This window comes from Camarhynchus parvulus, chromosome 19 (genome assembly GCF_901933205.1).
Source record: "Camarhynchus parvulus chromosome 19, STF_HiC, whole genome shotgun sequence".
NCBI lineage: Eukaryota > Metazoa > Chordata > Aves > Passeriformes > Thraupidae > Camarhynchus > Camarhynchus parvulus.
Window position 1 is genome coordinate 8,627,567 of NC_044589.1, and position 18,697 is coordinate 8,646,263.

The 18,697-nt window shown below is 41.8% G+C and overlaps 1 protein-coding gene across 3 annotated transcripts in view; it reads left to right on the forward strand.

Moving 5' to 3' along the window:
• The window catches only part of VMP1 (vacuole membrane protein 1), a 59,633-nt gene that overhangs the window by 33,387 nt on the left and 7,549 nt on the right, over window positions 1-18,697 (forward strand). For all 3 annotated transcript variants that reach the window (XM_030962650.1, XM_030962651.1, XM_030962652.1), the window contains 3 exons: window positions 8,892-8,972; window positions 11,941-12,057; window positions 14,209-14,270. In XM_030962650.1, the coding sequence (XP_030818510.1) occupies window positions 8,892-8,972; window positions 11,941-12,057; window positions 14,209-14,270 (260 nt within the window). The remainder of the gene's footprint in view (window positions 1-8,891; window positions 8,973-11,940; window positions 12,058-14,208; window positions 14,271-18,697) is intronic.

An 18,697-nucleotide genomic window follows, 5' to 3' on the forward strand; every position in this document is an offset into this window, starting at 1 on the left:
GAACTGTTCTCCAAAATTACCTCATTTAAAATAAGTTTTGGAATGAGTCAATGGCAGCTTTAAATAGGGGAACTTGAGCACTTCCTGAGAGAAGAGATAGCAAAGAGTTAAAACAGGCAGGGGGAAGACAATGAGAGCTGTGAGTAAGGAATGTGTAAAGCACCTCCTGGTTGGGTTTCTTTGGGCACTGGCAGGAGAACTTGCCCACATTGTTCTATTCATTTGCACACCTGCTCACAGATAGGGAAAAAACAGCACAGGGCATTGCACTAATTATTAATGCTGACTTTTTGAGTTCTATTTTGAAGGGCTCTTTGTGTCTGTTCCCTAAAAAATTATTTCAGTGTTCAATGTGGAAGTACATAAATCAGAAATCACCCAGGCAGTGAAACCTGGGTTACTTTGCAACATTTTCACTCGGTATTAGGTCAGGAGGATTTTCTGAGTAACAAATTTCTCACTTTACAACAGAAATTAGAAATAATGTCACCAAGTGTACTGGAAGTGCTGGAAGCTGCATTTGCACAGGAGTTGTGGAGAAGCAGGTGGTTGAATTCTGTCGTTGGATTTTCATGCCCTGTTCTCTCTGTGTTGGGAGTGCTCAACAGAAATTCCTAAGGGGAAAATTTGTCCCTAAATACTTGATATTTCACTCCTCAGTATTCTGAGAAAGACCAATAAATGATCAAAAGCTGGGTCAGAAAAGCTGCTTTAAATATTTTTTTTTTAAGGATAACCTTCAATAACTGACAGAAATTCATTCTGGTATCATAATCAAGAAAATGGCTGGTTTTTCCCCCCTGCTCCAGACACTGTTTAAATATCTGTGTTGTACAAGAGTCTGGTATGCAGCCCACTTGTGTGAGCTGTCTGGGAACCTCTGTCCCTTCCAGGGACAACAGGGGAGAGGTTGCACATCTGGGCTGAGAGGGAAGACTTGTGTGTGCTAAAGGCTTTGTCAGCTGTGTCACAAGTTCCTCACTTCCATTCTATTTTAATCCTTAACTTCTGTCTGAGTCCTGTGTGAAGAAACAGTATTTTTTTCAGTGCTGATGGATTTGAGTTCTCAGGTTTATCAGAGATTGAAAATGTCAATTTTCATAACTGGTGATCAAAAATTCTTTCCTTACAATGTCTGGATTTTAAACAACCTCAAAATAAGAGTTGATTCTTTAGAATGGATTTTTAAAAATTAACAATATTCTGGAGCTGGCAGAGCTGTGCTCACAATAACTGATTGCAGCGGTAGCTTTGAGATAAATGAGCAGCTGCAGGGGGTTTTGGCAGTGCTGGGATGTTCCTTTACTCCACTCATCCCCTGCCTGTGGCTGTAGTGTCTTGTCATGGAATCACAGGAAAATTCACCTCGAGAGGGACCTGAGGAAGTTTCTAATCCAACTTTTTTTTTTTCTTTCCTAGTCCAGCTGAGGTTCCTCAGGGCATTGTCTGGGCTGGTCCTGGAGCCCTCCAGGGCTGGAGGCTGCAAAAGCTCCCTGGGAAATCTCCTGCAGTGCTGCTGACATTGCCACTGACAGCTCCCCTCCCTGAAACCCTGCAAATGGGCTGCAGGATCTGCCCTGCAGATGGCAATGGAAAGTGGCTGTTCAGCAAGGAAAGAAATCAGATTATCTGGAGTTTGTGTGCAGGGCTGGAAAGCTGCAGAGTGGCAGAGTGGACACGTTGCTGCTCTGAGGAGCAGTGGTGGCAGGGGATGTGGTTAAAGGGGCTACAGCTCTGCAGGACAGATCTGATAAGGCTGAAAGGACATGCTCCTTCCTCTTCCTTTAGGCTGTTTCCTTTAATTGTGTCTCATTCTTTACGAAATTTCTTTATTCTTACAGCGTGTGAAGCAAAAGGACTTTTTATGTAGAAGTTTGAGGGTTTCAGTTCTAGCTGTGCAAAAAGCTGGCTTTAAATTGGAGTTACAGAGCTGACAGAGCCTTATAATCTGTGCTCCTTTTGGTATTTCCCTTCTGAACCTGAGTGTGCATTGCAACAGGCTGAAATCTTGAAATGGAAGCTCCTGAGATGAGTTTGTTGTAAAAAAACCATTTTTGCTGGTTCTTCCCTCGAGAAAGGGGAGGGAAATAAAAAGTTCCTACCATGGTTCAGATGATTAATGAAATGAAGAAAATACCTGGAAGTTCCTGGTGGAACTAATGGACTGATCAGAGCTGCTTGACTTCATTCCTGTTCCTGTTAATGGGGAGATCTCATTAACATAAAATGGACTCATAATTTGGAAGTTTCACACTTTTACTCCAAGGCAGGCTAAAATGAAATGCCCAGGAAAGCCAAGCCTGCTGTTGGAATGGACACTTCACTCTGTTGTCTCTGCTCCCACAGGGCTTGCAAAAAATTCAGTTTCTTTTGTACTCTGTGGCTTCTTTTGTCTGTCTTTTCTAACATCTAACAGCACTTTCAAAATCTGATAAGAGGACAATGGGTTTAATTGTATTTTCTGTAGAAAAACTTAAGGTTTTCTGACCCAAAAACTAATTGTAGTTACTTATGTCTGAGTTTACCAAGTCCCAAAAATGAGCATCCTCCTGATTGTCTCTGGATTGGAGCATCACCCCTTAACCTTAACATGCAGCCAACCTGAAGAATCTGAAGACAAACAGATGTGGAAATAAATCCCTCACAATCTGTCCTGCATTCTCATTCTCAGAATGGAAGAATCCACCTGTAAATAGAATTTCTTGTTGACTTGGGATTTGTCTGTAATATCTACTGTGTGTTCATCCTTGCCTACAGATATTCTGAATATTGAGCTCTCAGCAGTTTCAAGCCCTCAGATCTCCAGCACAATCTGTTTAATGAGGCTTTGTGGGTGCTGCTCTCTCCTTTCCACAGTTCTTTGGCTGCTTTATTGCTGCTTGGTTGTCTTCATCTTGTACTTTTTAAAACTGTTGTCATGTTCAACATCTATGTCCTTTTCTCTTGCAACTTTTCCATGATTTCCCAACTCCTTTTCCAGAATTGAATGCCTCAGAAAACCCAGACTTCTCATGAAGTGAAATTTACTGAGAATCTGGAATATCTGCCCTGTGCCTGTTGTGTGTAAATCCCTTTCTTTCATCAGACTTTGTCCTTGCTTAGTTCTGCCACCATCCCACCACTGCTTTCAGTAATCCTTGAAAACTTTCTCCAGCTCCCCTTTTGGGGCTCTGATTTCCCAGACAGGACCTTTCTGTCCCAGATTTTTGGGTGATGAGGAAGTTTAAACCTTTCCCCTCACACCCCCTGCTCTCCAGGCATCAAATGGAAATTTCCCCTTTTTATTGCCCCTTTGCATTTACCTGGAAGCATTTTGGAGAAAGCTGGAACAAAGAACCTTGAGCTGCTATCACAATATTCCTGTTTGTAATTTACTCATATTTTTGATATTTTTGGGGGGGTTGAGCAGTGAGTGCTGAACCACTGTGACCTCCCAGCCTTGGGTACCTCTGTGGCTCCCCTGCAGTCAGTACTTTATTCCAAGGAGTTAATAATTCCTCCCAGTCTGAAATCCTGGAATCCATTCCCTGACCACAAATGGTCATTCTCCCATAAGTTGTGTTTGATTCCATTGTGTTGTAACAGAAAGCCAGAAGAAACAAAATACTGTGCAGCTCATTTTTAACATAACTGAGATTTTTACATAAAGAGGGGCACTGTCTTTGTAGGCAGCTCTTTAAATGTTAAAGACTCTCTAATTTTGGTGATCTAAGTGGTAGCTTCATACCCAGTCTTCAATCTTTGGGAGGGAAAAAAATGATCTCCACTTTAGATGGTTATCTGGAGAATTAAACTTTTTTATTATAGCAATAATAGAAATAATGCTCAAAATAATAGAAATAATGCTCAAATCTTGAGGGGTTGTCCACACAAAAGGGACACATTTGGCCTGGGGAATCTGCAGGAGGAGGAATTTCCCTCTCTGCAGCTGCTCCAGAGTTCTCCTGGAGAACCACTGAGGTGTAACACATCCAGATCTCTCTCTGTGCCTTTAATTTTTTTTTCTCTCATTCTCCTGTTTTCTGTCAGAGTCACAAATCCTGTGTAGCCCTTCCAGGCCTTCTAGAAAAATCTTTTAACTCCTCCAGGCCAGCACCTACCAGGTGAGGAATGTCCATGGCATGGATGAGACCTCCTGAGCAGGGAATGTGCACCACGAGCTTGGGATGGAATTGTGTTAAATTCAGTCTCCATTTTGGGTTAAATCTGCCAGTTTGACCAATTTATTGTAAAGTGCTTGAGGTATTTACAGCAGGAAAGAAAAGGAGAGACGTTTTTCCAGGCCTCAAATCCCTGGGATGTGGATCTGGATGGTTTTTTTTCAGAGATTGAGCTGGGATGTGATGGGAGCTGTTGGTTTCTCAGTGCTCCTAAAATCTGATTGCAGCTGTTTGAAAATGAACTCTCACATTGCATAATCTGTGCAGGCTTCAGAGAACAGGGCTGGGGAGGTGTCACAGGTTTTTTCTGGGGGATTCAATCCAACTCTGATTTTTCAGAGCTCCTTGGATACCTCCAACTGCTCCTGTGGATCAATCAACCAGCTCTGCACTTGCAGAGGAAGAAAAAGAGTCTCCACAATTTCAGTGGGAACAATTAATGGTGACTGTTCTGTTACAGAGGGAGAAGAAGGAAAAAATATTGATTAAAATTATTTTTTCCTTAAGCTTGTTAGTTAAATCTGGTGAGGTTTTATTATTAAAACCATTTGATTTATTAAAACAATTTGATTTATTAAAACAATTTTTTCCTCAAGCTTGTTAGGAGATGCTTGTTCTTCCCTCTCATTGAGGAGCTCACCAACTTCACAGTGAGAGATTAAATTATAAATGGAAACCAAATAAAACAGAAGGATGGGGCAGCACTTTGTAACACAGACAAGGTTGTCCATTCTCTTTCTCAGGAAGGATTTTCCAGGGATAAAAGTTCCATATTTACACAGGGAGGAACACTGAGGCAGAACATGGAAATTCCCCTTACCATCCCTTTAGGTTTGGAAATTTGGGGAGGATTTTTATCCTATGGAGGCAGTGGGGTGAATGAAATGATGAAAAATTCCCTTTTGCTGAGGCTGAGCAGATCGAGGACGGTTCTGCCAGCTGGGCCTGGGGAATCATCCCTGACCTTTCCCTGCTTTTGGGATGTGATGATTAACCCAATGAAGTCATCTTTAATCATTTAACCTTCCTCTGCCTGCTCTGTGGCACTCACAGGAAATCTATTTCCAAACCCCAAAAAATAAATCATCTTTGAAAGGGACACAGTGAGCTGAAGCATCCTGCAATGTTCTAAAGAATGAATCACAATTAGCTGGGAGGCCAGTCCAGTCTAGAAACTTTAATTTGGGGGGAAAATGGTTTGCCTGTAAGTAGCTGAACTTTTATCTCTTTTCATACATATATATATATATTATTTTTAAAGCAATAATTGATGAAAGTTATTTTATTTCAAATGCTAAAAATTTAGAGAAAAGATTGTTCCCCGTGCAGGCTTTAGAAAAGAAAAAAAAATTCTGTTGTGAAAGAGGTAAAAGTTGTAAAATTGGAGATTGTATTCTTAGGGAAATGAAACTTTGAAGGCTTTTTTATTGTTGCAGATGTGGCAAAGATTTGTCAAACAAAATTTAAGGAAGGAACCAAAGAGAAATAGTTCTGAACTTGTTTTCACAGAGTAAATGTTGAGGCTGGAATTCATAGTTTTTTTGGTTTATTACCCTGCAAATTATTCACAGCTTTCATTACATTAGATCACAGAAAATAGGTACCAAAAAAAATCTTTAATTTGTCTTTTGGTTTATTTAGAAAATTTGGAAAAAAGGAAGACCAACGACAAGTTCTTGAGTGAAATTTTAAGAATTTAAAATTTCTCTTTCCATGAAGTACTTTGTGCTAGACAATGTAAAACCAAAACTTAGCAAAGAAACAAGCTGAGTAATAACTTAAAAAAATAAATTATGAATTAACAAGGTGAGAAAATTTGCTCCAACATTGGTTTGGTTTAGGTTTTTTTTTTGAGACAAACTTGTTAAACTTTTTTTAAAGACCTTCATTATTAGCTTTTTAATGTTTTATATGTTTTTAGCTGGAGGGAAAATATTAATTTCAAGTCAGCCTTGAATTTTGTAGTTGAGAAATGTGGGTGAGGGAAGCTGGTTCTTTTTAAGAAATTTGGTTTAAAATGGTGCTTTCCCCTAAAATACAGTCAATTGATATCTAATTATAATAATATATTTTATTAAAGCAGCTGTGCTACAACTATTAGTTTATAGGTCATTTTCTAGAGAGTTTATTTCCAATTCCAGCTTGTGAAAATGAATACAACAGTGCATTAGCAACACAGTAAAAGATAATGGGGGAATAAATTAAAATCAGAATAGAAACAACTTCCATGCAAATAAATCATGGAGCCATTTCAATCATTGTCTTGGAGTGTTTTATTTTCAAGATACTTTGCCATCAGATTTATGGAACTGCAAGGAAAAAATATTTATTGGCTTATAAAAGTGAAAATATTGCTCCAGGCTTTGGGAAATGGGGGAGAAAATAGGAACTGAAAACGGCCCCAGTGAGCTCTGCTCCAGAAATCCCTGAGGAGGGAACAATTCCAGGGACAAATTCCAATTTCCCAAGGACAAAATCTGCTTTAGCACCTTTTGGTGTTTAAATGAAATTTGTAAAGAATCCTAAAGGTTTCTCACTGTGTGTTTGCCTGGGGAATTGGAGAGGTGTTGTTTTCCTTGGGGAAAATCTTATAAATAAATAAAATAAAAGAGTATTTTTATAAAATAGAAATTGTTCTTATAAAAAGAACAATTCCAGGACACCTTTCCCAAGGACAAAATCTGCTTTAGCACCTTTTGGTGTTGAAATGAATTTGTAAAGAATCCTAAAGATTTTTCACTGTGTGTTTGTGTTGGTTTCCTTGGGGAAAATCCTATAAATTTTTTTTTTTTATCAAATAGGGATAAAAAGGGTATTTTATTCCCTGCATCCCAAATCCTGAGGGGTCCCACTGGAGCTGGGATCCCCTTTTTGGGTTCTGCTTCCTTGGAAATAACCACGAGGGAATTTGGGGCTGCAGCAGGAACTGCCCTGGATGTCGCAAGAATTTTGGGCTGGGTCGTCAGGAAATTGTTGTGTTTGGTTGTTTAGAACAATTCGTGTCAAAATTCACAATTTTAATTAAAAAAAAAATACAAAACAGAAAATTAGTTTTGCTTTCCAGATTGTTTCCTGTCAGAATAAGCTCACGGGGTTGGTGTCAGCCTCACTGGGAGCAGGTTTAATCCCTCGTGTTCTGGGGGATCCTACAAATATCAGGGAAAATTGTCATTAAAATGTGAATTTTGATCTCTTCCATTTTGTAATCATGAGCCCAAGGTGTAACTCCTGGTCAAAGTGTGGAAATTCACTTTTATAGGATATTCTAGAGGGGTTTTTAAATTCCCTTGTGGTTAAAAATGTCCCACTGAAAGATTTAGGAAATCTCATTTCTTTGGCATTTTTCTTACAGTTTTAATTTCTTTTTCCAGGCATTAAATACAATAAATAGAATTACTTTGACTTGAGTAATACTTGGTTTTTTTTTTTTTTTTTAATTTTCAAATAGGGAATTTAACTTTTTGAAAGCACAGTAATGGAGAAAAGTTACTACTTGAAAAGGGGCTGTAAAAAGAAGCAAATGGTCTCATCACAGATCTCTTATTTTTTAATCTGCCACAGAAAATGTTGTCAATTCTACAGATCAAAATTTAAATAATATGCAAGAACATTGTAAAGTAATTGTAGTTTTCCTTCTTTGGTGTGTAGTATTTAAGGTTTCAACAGAACTGTAACCAAGTTAAAATTGCATAAATGTAATTTTTCTGGATTACCCTGCAGTTGCTTTAATCAGTAATTAATGATTTTTAAAATTCTATAATTCAATAGTAAAGGGTGGAATTTAGAATATCATTAATTATTGATTAAAGTCATTTCCTTGGGTAATTTATTGCATTGCTCCTGGAAAAACCAGAATTTTATTGCTTATTTGTAGGTTTTTAAAAAGGAATGGGTAATTATTTTTTTAATGTTTGCTATTCCCAAGGATTCCCAGCTTTCTGCAACTGTTGTGGCCAAGCCTGAGCAGGGAGCACTGACCTTGCTTTTATTTTTCTGGACAGTTTTGCTTCAAAAGAATTTTATCTCCTGTAAATTCCCTTCTCACATGCAAAGAAACTCCTCATCAGAATCTTTATTTTTGGTTTGTTTTTTTTTAAGGGGTTTCCTGGGTGTTTGGCAAATTTTGAGCCTCAGGAGTAAGAACTGATCACAAAATAAAAGGAGGCAGCTTTGTAGAGAACAGCTCCAGTCACAGGGGCTGCACCTCCCCTGCCTTTAAAGCAATTCAGGCTCAACTTTCTGGATTTTAATGAATTTTACAAGTCTGTTGTAGGCAATGCCTGGAATTGGCAATTTTGGTTGAGATCCTGGGTTTGGGAGAGCAGATCTGAGGCTGTAATGGGATTATTGGGATTATTGTGCTCTTTCTGTCCTCAGAAAGTTCCTTTTTACCTCTGGAAATGGCACTGGAGGAATTCATTCCCTCTGCTTGTTTAAGGAATAGGTACAAGCAGCACTGGCATTCCAAAGATATGGGGAAATAAATAATGGAAAATCTCTTTCCACAGCAGTGGGAGCTCAGGGCCACTCACAGGGTGTGGAAAAACAAAACTCAGTGCATGGGGTGCTCACGTTCCACCCCCATTGTCCCTCCAAACTCAGGGTTTCACACTGGCCTTCCTGCTTTAAAATTCCTCCCAGTTCCCAGGTGGGAAATCCTGGAGATCACACACGTTCTGGGCTCTGTTCAGGTGGGGTTTCCTCATGAATAATTTGATTTTCCTGTTGCAGGACTTTGCTTCCCGGGCGAAAGTGGCCGTGCAGAACCTGGTGCAGAAGGTTGGGTTCTTTGGGATCCTGGCCTGTGCCTCGGTGAGTTTCCCCAGGAAATTGGGCATTTATGGACACAAAATGCAGCTCTTGCATGTCCTGCCATGGAATTCTTTTTTGTTTGCACTTTCTGTGTCTCTCAGGGAGACCAAACCTGCTGGAATTGTGTTATTATTTCTTTAGGTGTTGGTGTATTGTATTTTAAATTCTTAACATTCTCAAATCCAGAGGTGTGCATGGACTGGAGAGTGGAAAAGTCCCTGCAGAAATCCTGGTTAGGGTTTCCATCCATCCCTTCCAAACCTCCCAAATTTGCTCTTTGGGCCACTAGGAACCAGAGAGAGCAGAAAAAGGAAGCAAAATTTCAATTGTGGCTGTGGAGCTACAAACTGCTCATGGTTTTATTAATCAAGAGTTGAAAGGAGCATCTCCAGTGATGCCATTTTAGTTTTTTAGTAGGATAATATTCTTCTTTCAGAATGAAAAAATAATATTGGAGGTTTACCCCTCTCTCTCTGGAGCTGGCAGGAGTGGTGTGCCTTCTTCTTCATCCCACAGACAAACTGTGGGATGTGATTGCAGAGTATGGGACCCCCCAGTCCCATTTTTCTGGAATAACCACAACATTACCCAGCTCTGAGGCTTTCACTCCACACTTGTCCAGCATCTCTTGCTTTCCTAAACAAGATGACACAGCCAGCTGCTTGCTCAGATGTGGGTAACCTGTGCTAGAATTAATCTGGTCAGAGCTGCTGACATAAAGCTCCTGCTCACTAATCCTTACAAATGTTTTCATGTTTGGAGTGAGTTTATCCTACAAGCTGCTCCTTAAATCCTCTCAGGAGCTGCTCCCTGCTCTGACACATCCCTGTCCCAGCCATTCCCTGCCCTTGGCACCAGCACAGCTTGGAGCTGGCAGGGATGAGGGACTGGCCAAGGTGGAGGAAGGGGTTGGTAAACACCTTTAGAGGAGGCTGTAAACAGCCCAGAGTTCCTGCTCAGTGATATTTAAACATTTGTTTAACTTCTTCCCCGCTTTGCTGCCCAGGCCCTGCTCAGCCCTGGGCTGGGGGAGGGATGAGGGTCCACCAGGGCACCCCTGGGCTTTGTAAATGTGAGTTTGTAAAAGTGCTCACACAACAACTGCAGGAGGAAGGGAGAGGTGGAAGGTTCCAGAAGCCTTGGAAAAGAAGGAATGCAGAGCTGTCCCTCTGTGTGGCACCTCTGGGTGAGCCAGGGGAAGGAAAGCACCCCCCAAGTGAGCTCCTTGCATTTGGCTGTGCCCTCACCAGCCATGGGGCATCTCGGAGCTTCTCTGTGCTCTACCAGGTGCCTCCTCTGCTTGCCTCCATCCCCTGTAATTGTGATCTTCTTTCTGCATTTTAGGCAGTTTCATTTGATGTGTATTTAATGAGAATTTGCTGGTGAAGTGGTAATGGCTGTCCCAGCTGTGGGTCCTTGTCTCTCAAGTGGTGGCTTCTAAATGCTGCATAAAAACCCCAGCAAATGGAAATGAAAATTCTGCAGGCTTATCCAGTGAAGTCAACTGACTGTCATGTTGTTTAGTGGCAATAAGGAAGTCAGGATTGTCTGGAGTTTATTTCTACATAAAGGCAGCTCTGGGCAAGGAACAAAGCAAGAGTCAGCCCCAAGTTCCTCGCTGTGACTTATGAGAATTTGCCCTCTTGTTTTTGTGGCCTTTTTTTGGCAACTTCAAGTAACAAGCACAGAGCAAACCTTGCTGGGGATGTGCTGAGTAACTTCTGTACCCACAGCACCCCTGCCCCAAACTGGCTGCAGGGATTAAACCATTCTGTGAACCAACAAAAATCCCTCAGAGCAGCCAGCCCAGAAGAGCCTGGAGCAGCCTTGGCTCCAGGGGCAGAAGGTTCTGGAGCAATCCCTGCCAGCTCCAGGGGCAGAAGGTTCTGGGGCAATCCCTGACAGCTCCAGGGGCAGAAGGTTCTGGGGCAATCCCTGACAGCTCCAGGGGCAGAAGGTTCTGGGGCAATCCCTGACAGCTCCAGGGCAGGAGCAGAAGGTTCTGGAACAATCATTCCCAGCTCCTGTGGCCACAGCAGCTGCCCCAGGTGGGCAGGGCAGGTGGAGCCTGCTCAGGGACCCGTGGTTAAAACCCAGTTCAGATTTCTCCCTCTGCAGGTGCTGCTGTGGCTGCTCATAAATCTGAATTGCTGCTCTCCAACAGTCCAGTGCAACCCTTTGTCACAGGTTGCAAGCTTGGTGCAGAGTGTCCTTTATTCTTAATCTTTATTCCCTTTTTTATTCCATTTTTTTAAATCACAAAACTCTTTATGCCCTCTTTATTTCATTTTTTAAGTCACAAAACACCAGCAGTACCACAGTGCTCCTGGGAGTGACCCTGCTCAGACACTGCCCCTGTGCTCCAGGCTGAGAGGGAAAGGTTGGAATTCAGACACTTTCTTGATTTCATTTCAAAAATATTTTACAGATAGTATCACAATACCAAAAGTCAGGCCAGCAGTTTAATAATAATAAAAAATTCTTTTAATTTTAAATGAAGTGCATATGCTTAATAAAATCTAATCAGTGTTTTTAAACTGGATACATATGACTATAAATGCCAGTTTTTAATGTAGTTTCTCAGCTGGAAATCACTGGGGATCAGTTGAAACTCTGGCTTCCAAGAGTGATGTGCTTGTCAGAGAGAAAATTTGAGAAATCACTCAAAATGGCTTTGCTGTGGTTTCTGTGCATTTCACATGGAAAACTTTTCATTAGCTTTTTTCAGGATCCAGGGGTAAGGAGGGACCTTGAGAATGGAATTGTCTGGGACGTTGTCTAGCTGAATCCCAGAGACTGAAGTTATGTGGTGGGACATCAACATTTTTGTAATTATTAAGACACAAGAGCTTTGGATCAAGCTGGAGAAGGGGAAACTGTTCATTTTTCAAAATTTCAGCCTCTCTGGTGTTCCTGTCCATCCAATGTGTGCTGCAATTCCTGAACCTCTTTCCTTTGCACTCCACAGATCCCAAACCCCCTGTTTGACCTGGCTGGGATAACTTGTGGCCACTTTCTGGTTCCCTTCTGGACCTTCTTCGGTGCAACCTTGATTGGAAAAGCCGTGATTAAAATGCACATCCAGGCAAGTGCTGCCCCTTCAAACCTTTGAAACTTTGATTCTTTCCCTGCCTGTTCCACTGTGTTATTTGGGGATGAAACTTTTGAAACTTTGATTTTTTTCCCTGCCTGTTCCACTCTGTTATTTGGGGGTGAAACCTTTGAAACTTTGATTTTTTTTTCCCTGCCTTGTTCCCCTGTGTCACTTGGGAATGAACCCTGCAGTCTCCTTGCCCGACTTGAAGTAATGGAAATTAATTTGGTGCAAAGGATTTACAATAAAGGAGCTGCTGGGCTGCTCCAAACTGAGGCAAGTAAGTAATTTATAGCTGCTGACCCTCTCAGGAAATTGGTGGTTAGCCAAAGTATTTACCTACAGCCTTTACCAGACTGCCAGGGCTCCAGCAGTGAACTCTTTTTTGGTAACAAACACTCATTTGCACTTTGAAATGCTCTTTTTAGCTCACTGAGAAAACCCCAGTGAGCCCTGGGCTGGGCCAGCCCACTTTGGGTGGATTTGCTGCAGTTTTGGGGCAGTTTTGGTGTCCCAGGTCGGATGTGCTGAGTTTGACAGTGCAGTTGTTTGCACAAAATGTGGAATTCTCTTGGAGCTGCATCGCCCTGCTCCGGGGAGAGCTGGAGTTGGGATTCCCTGGGGGATCTGCTGGTGTGGTCAGGGCTGGAGCTCGCTCTGTGTTTGGGATGTTTTCAGCTGAGTTTGGGTTTTTGCAGCGTCTCTGCCTCTGTTGTTTGGAAATCTCTGCTGTGACTCCCATCAAAATAGCAGAAGCTTTTAGTAAAAAAAATATTTCATGTTACAGCCTCATCAAGCTGTTTTAAAATCTTTATTTTGCCCTAAACACAAGCTCTTCTCTTCCCATCATTTTTTAAATGGTTGTTTTATTTTGCCCAGGGCTTAAGCAGAAAGCAATAAATAGGTCTGGAAACTCTTCCATTTCTTGGGATAAAACAGTTTTTTCTCCACACTTATTTTTGTATTAGCTGAATTTTCTTCTGCTTTTAAATCCGTGTGTTGCTAAAATGTGTTCTGGCAGCACAGAAAAGTGAAATAATATTAGATAATATTCCTTTTATTGTTTTACTTGCCTTGTTCAGCTACCACAGTGTTTGCTGTGTAATTTATAGTGCTCCACACTCAGATCCCATGTAAGTGAAAAAACATTTCCCAGTCCCTTGTACAGTTGATAAATCATGATTTTGTAATTTAATTCTCTTTTTCAAGCATACCCTTGTGCAATAGCCTTGATTTTTTGGAGTGATCTGGCTGGACTTGGAATTTAGGAAATGTGAGAGTCATGGAAAAGGCTTTTAATGCAATGTTCAGACAGGAAGTGAGTGACTGCTGCAGTGGCCATCCTGGGACTCCTTTTCTATTACCTTACTCCAGTTATGTCAATTCCATTTCAATTTTGCATTCTGATTTGCTTAAGTGTTAATGATTTTGTAGTTAGTAGGAAATTAGGAGTTATTCTGTTTTGTAAAATTTTATTAGATAAATCATGGACTTTTTTCTTGTAAGGTTGAAATTGTGTTTGAAGTTTGTCTTTTAATGTGTTCAATAGTTTTTAATAGGATTAAATATTATATTTGGAATTACAGGTTTGATTTTTATTTAGGGGTAAAACTTGCTAGGTTAGATTTTCATATTTATTACTTTGCTAAGTTGTTTTTGAAGAATTTTAGGATAAATTTTGGATTAGGGTTAAGAGTGTGATTATTAGGGACTGTGATTATTCTGCTCTATCACAGGTGCCCAAAGCTCTTTCTTTTTTTGCTGTTTCTGTCTGAATCAGGGTTATTTTCCCCTCTGTGATGTGTTTGTGTGAGGGGCTGTGAATTTCTCTGGCTGTTTTTCCACTCTGACGTTGCTGACGGAGTAAAGTGACCTTGAGCTTCTGGGAATGGGAGTTTGGGGAGGATGAGAATGGGCAGCAAAAACACGGCAAGAAATGCAGACTGTGAGCAAACAGGGGCAGAAAGTGAACAGCTTCTTTTTTCTCTCCTGCCTCTTTTCTGAGGAGAAAAATTGAAAATATTGAAAATACCGAAATAGTGAATACTGAAAATATTGAAAAAGAAAGAGGAGAGGAGGGAAAGGTGGGAAGGAGCACAAAGTGGCTCCAGGCTTTGTGTGACTGCTCTTGTCCTTCCACAGAAACTCTTTGTCATCATCACCTTCAGCAAACACATCGTGGAGCAGATGGTGGCCCTCATCGGGTGAGTAATTCCCAGCTCAGCAATTAATTAATTAATGCCTGCACCCATCAAGGGGAAAGCCCTGCAGGAGGCAGCTCAGGGGGTGTTTTGGTGCAGGGTTCAGCTCTCACTGCAGCTCCTTCCCCCAGAGTCCCTGCAGGGTTTTGTTTTGTTGAGGTTCAGGGTTGTGGGATCAGCTCAGAACTTTCACCCCAAACCAAAATTCAGCCCCTCCACTCCCAGATCTCTGCATTTATGAGATGTCTGCTCTGGATTTTCTGCAGTGCTGTAGTTGGATCCTGTGGTAAAAAATGAGAATGTTTATAGAAAATTGTATTTATAGAAAAAAATCTGAGAATTCTGTGGTTCCATATTAAAACCTGAGATTTTATGCAGTGTTTAAGGTTGACAATAAACATCCTCCTTAACTGGGAGTACCTTTTACATTTACAACATCAAATCACTCGTAAAACACCAAAATGAGAAATTTGGTGTGTGGAGCTTGGTCCCCATTCTGTTAAATTCTGTAGAAATGGATAGAGTGTCTTGGTTTTGAGAAGGTTTGGTTTGGGTTTTTTTTTAAACTAAAATGAATCCAGCCTAATAAAAATCCATAAAATAAATGTTGAGGCGTTCCTGCTTTTCCAAGGTTTCTTCTCTGGGGTAAATGGATATTTTGCTGCTCAAAGTGTAATAACTATTTTCACATAAAAACCACACTCCTCAAGAGAAGTTTCGGGGGAGGAATGTCTGGAAATAATTCCTTTTAAACCAAAACTCCAAGCAGTGATGCTGAAAAAGAAAAGGAGTGTCAGAAGAACCTTGCAGGGCATTTCACTGATGAAACAAATCCTGGCTTTATTATTCCTGATCATCTGCTCCCTACCGAAATTAATTTGTTGCTGTGAACATTATTTTAAAAAAGAGAGGGAGAGAGAGAAATGTGGTTTCTTTTAAGCATCCTGAGGTTTTTCTCAGCATCCATCACTGCAGACAGTTTGATCTGCCCCTAGCTCAGGTACATTTCCAAGGATTTACTCTCCTGTGGATGCTTTGAGCCAAACCCAGTAGATTTTTCCTACTTCATCTGTCTTGGAGATAATTTTGCATTGAATTACTTCGAGTGCATTCACAGGAGCTCTGCTGGACTTGGGTTTTATTGGAGGGTTGATGTCAGAGGTAAAAAATGTTCCTGGGAGACAGTGAGATTTTTGGAATGTCCTGGTACCCTTGACTTTTCTCAAGCTGTCTCCAGCATTACCTCATCAATTTCTGGTAGTGGGGAGCCTCAAACATGTTAAACAATACCTTGCTCTAAAAGCCCCATTATTGAATTAAACCAGAGCTCTGTTTAATGGGCAGTAACTTCATTTTAATCAAATCCTATCCACCACAATGGCTTTTAGACTTTCTTTGTCAGGGCTGTTGCTCTTAAACAATAGGAAATATCTGAGCACAATACCTGAAAATAATTAATATACTGATAGCCAGGATAAATGGAACTTAGACAGAAGATTAAGTTGTGAGATAAAGTCTGAGAAAATCTGATTTTATAAGCCAGGGAGAATTTCTTGACAATTTTGTGATTTTTAGTCAAAGAAGCAAAACTGATTCAGAGTGCAGACCTTGTTTTTATTGTCACTGGGTGCTGCTGGGTCCCTCACTGAGCCTGCCATAACCAGGCATTTAGTATCATTTAATTTGATTTTACAGTTTTGTCTAGGTCTCCATTACAAACAGATCATAAAATACTTTTTCTATTCATTAAATAAAAAAGGAAACTGAAAAGAATACGTGGCAGGAAATTAAGAAGCTGTTTACAGAAAATTTTAAATTTTTTGTCGGATTTTTTGGCAACAAACCTTGTTGGGAATGGGGGAGATGAGTGGGTTTGAGAAGTGGGGTTGGTGTGAGGTGGAAATCCAAGCTGAGGAGGATTTCCAGAGGTGCTGGAGCTCCCTGGGGCTGGGAATTGCCAGCCTGTCCCAGCAGCTCCTGTTTTTGGTGTTTTTTGGTGCTTCAGAGCTGGGAGAGGATCCTGCCCTCCCCAGGGACCTCCTGGGCTTTGCTGGGGAAGATGCTCTGGAGTTGTTCTGTGTTCTGTCACTTCAGCAGGGATTTATTGCTGATTTATTCAACTCTCTATGTACCTTGTGTGCTGTGGGGTTTTTGGCTCCTCCATCTTTCTGTTCCTGTTTTTCACCTCCAGCTGTTGGTGAGCTCACACTGTGCAGAGTGCTCCAGAGCAGGGTGATGTTCTTTGGGAAGGGGCAGCTTTAAATGTGGGTTAAGAGTTCCCAAAAAACTTCTAAAGAAGTACTTCTGAAAGCACACAGCATCCACTAAACTGTGGCCATCCATTCTGGTGGGAAATGGTCAGAAAGAAAAAATAAAATGTACATTTTTTTAGGGAGAAATCCCACCCTGCCCACACAGACTCTCTCTGTCTGTGATTAATGATGAACTCCTGGGCTGGAGTGTCTGGGATTGTTCCTGCAAGAGGTGCTCAGGCCCAGGGCTGGATCCTACAGCAAAAGCAGAATTCCTACCTAAATCAGAATCCCAGAATGGTTTGGGTTGGGAGGGATCCTAAAGCTCATCCAGTCCCATCCCTCACTTTCCCCTGCTGGGCTGGGACACTTCAGGGATGGGACAGCCACAACCTCTCTGATGCCTTGTTAGTTCTAAAAGATTCATTATTCACTTAATTACTGAGTGCATAAACTGATTTGGAGTTAAAACAGAACCCAGTGAGATTTTACTACTTTGATTTTTAAGTCCCTTCTCGTGGGTGTTACCTCTGAGAATCCAACAAACTCTGGGAAATCCACCCAAACATATCAGAGCTCCTGAAGTGTCCCATACCCAGTGGCTTTTGTGGAAGATCTTCCCCCCTTCCCAGCTCTGCAGGGCAGTGGCAGTGATTGCACAGTGAAAGAAAAGCAGTTTTTTGGTCCCAGGTACTGGAAGCTTTGCCTGGACAAACCAGTTTGCTGCTATTTCTTGTGCCATAATTCTTTGCTTACAGCTTAATCTCAGTTGATGCTGGTAAAGGGAGCGTGGTGTTCCTTTCACCAAAAAAGCACAAATGAGATCATGGTGACTGAGGTGTCAAACTGGAAAGTTTGCTTACGGATTGTTGAGGGTTTTTTAGTCAAAAATAATTTTACAGTACAGGTTGAGGTTATTTCTTTAGAGCACAAGGCAAGAAGTGATAAAGGGGCAACCAGAAATCTTGTCCTGGGGTGGGAAGAGCTGGGCAGTGACTTCACAACCTCCTGGGATGAATTTTGGAAGGTTAAACCAATCCCCTTGACATTGTTGGTTGAAAACTCAACAACCTCCCTGCCACAGGTACATCAGAAACCTGGGGGATGTGTCCTGAGCACAGCAGAGCAGCTCCACTCAAAAATGGCTTTATTGCCCTGAAAGGGATACAGATGTGGCTGAAATCTGAGGAGCTTTGGTGTTGAAAGGCTGCCAGTGGATCACAAGAGAATTAGAAGAGCTTATTTGCAAAGGGCTTGAAGGATTTAACAGAATAAGCAAAGGTTTTTTCCCTAAATTGAGTTTTTAAAAAAGGAATCTTTAAAAAGCAAGCAGACGTTTGGTTCCAAAGACCAGCAGTGAGCAGAGCTGAGGACGGGCAGGTCGGAGATGTTGCAATTCCTCATTTTGAAAGCACTGATGGAACATAACAGAATGTCCCAAGGAAGAAAGCCCTGGAGCCTCCTGGGCTGCCCTGGCCACTGGAGCATGGCTCAGGAGAACCACAGCAAACCTGGGCCCGTTTTACCCCTGGAACCTCCACCAGAATCCCTTCCCTCATCTCAGAAAGCAAATGAAGCTTTTAACCCCAAAACCTCCCTGTTCAACATGACCATAAACCACATTTATTTTCTGCAACTTCAGAGCTCTGGGCACAGGGAACAGCTCAGCCCCAGAGCTGAGGCCAGGGGTGGTGCTGGGGGCTCTGCTTGCTGCAGGTCTGGCTGCACAGGGAGCTGGGTCCAGCTTTGGGCAGCCCCAGACCCCAGGAGTCAGATTTTGGGTAGTCTCAGCTCCCAGGATTCAGGTTTTGGGCAGCCCCAAGTTTCCCTAAACCTAACCCAGGTTTTGGGCAGCCCCAGCCTCAGGTTTTCCTAAACCTATTCCAAGTTTTGGACAGCCCCAAGTTTCCTTAAACCTAATCCAGATTTTGGGCAGTCTCAGCTCTCAGGATTCAGGTTTTGGGCAGTCTCAGCTCCTAGGATTCAGGTTTTGGGCAGCCCCAGGTTTCCCTAAACCTAACCCAGGTTTTGGGCAGTCTCAGCTCCCAGGATTCAGGTTTTGAGCAGCCCGAACTCCCAGGATTCAGGTTTTGGGTAGCCCCAGTTTTCCTTAAAACTAAGCCAGGTTTTGGGCAGGTCCAGCCCCAGGTTTTGAGCAGCCCCAGCCCCAGGTTTCCC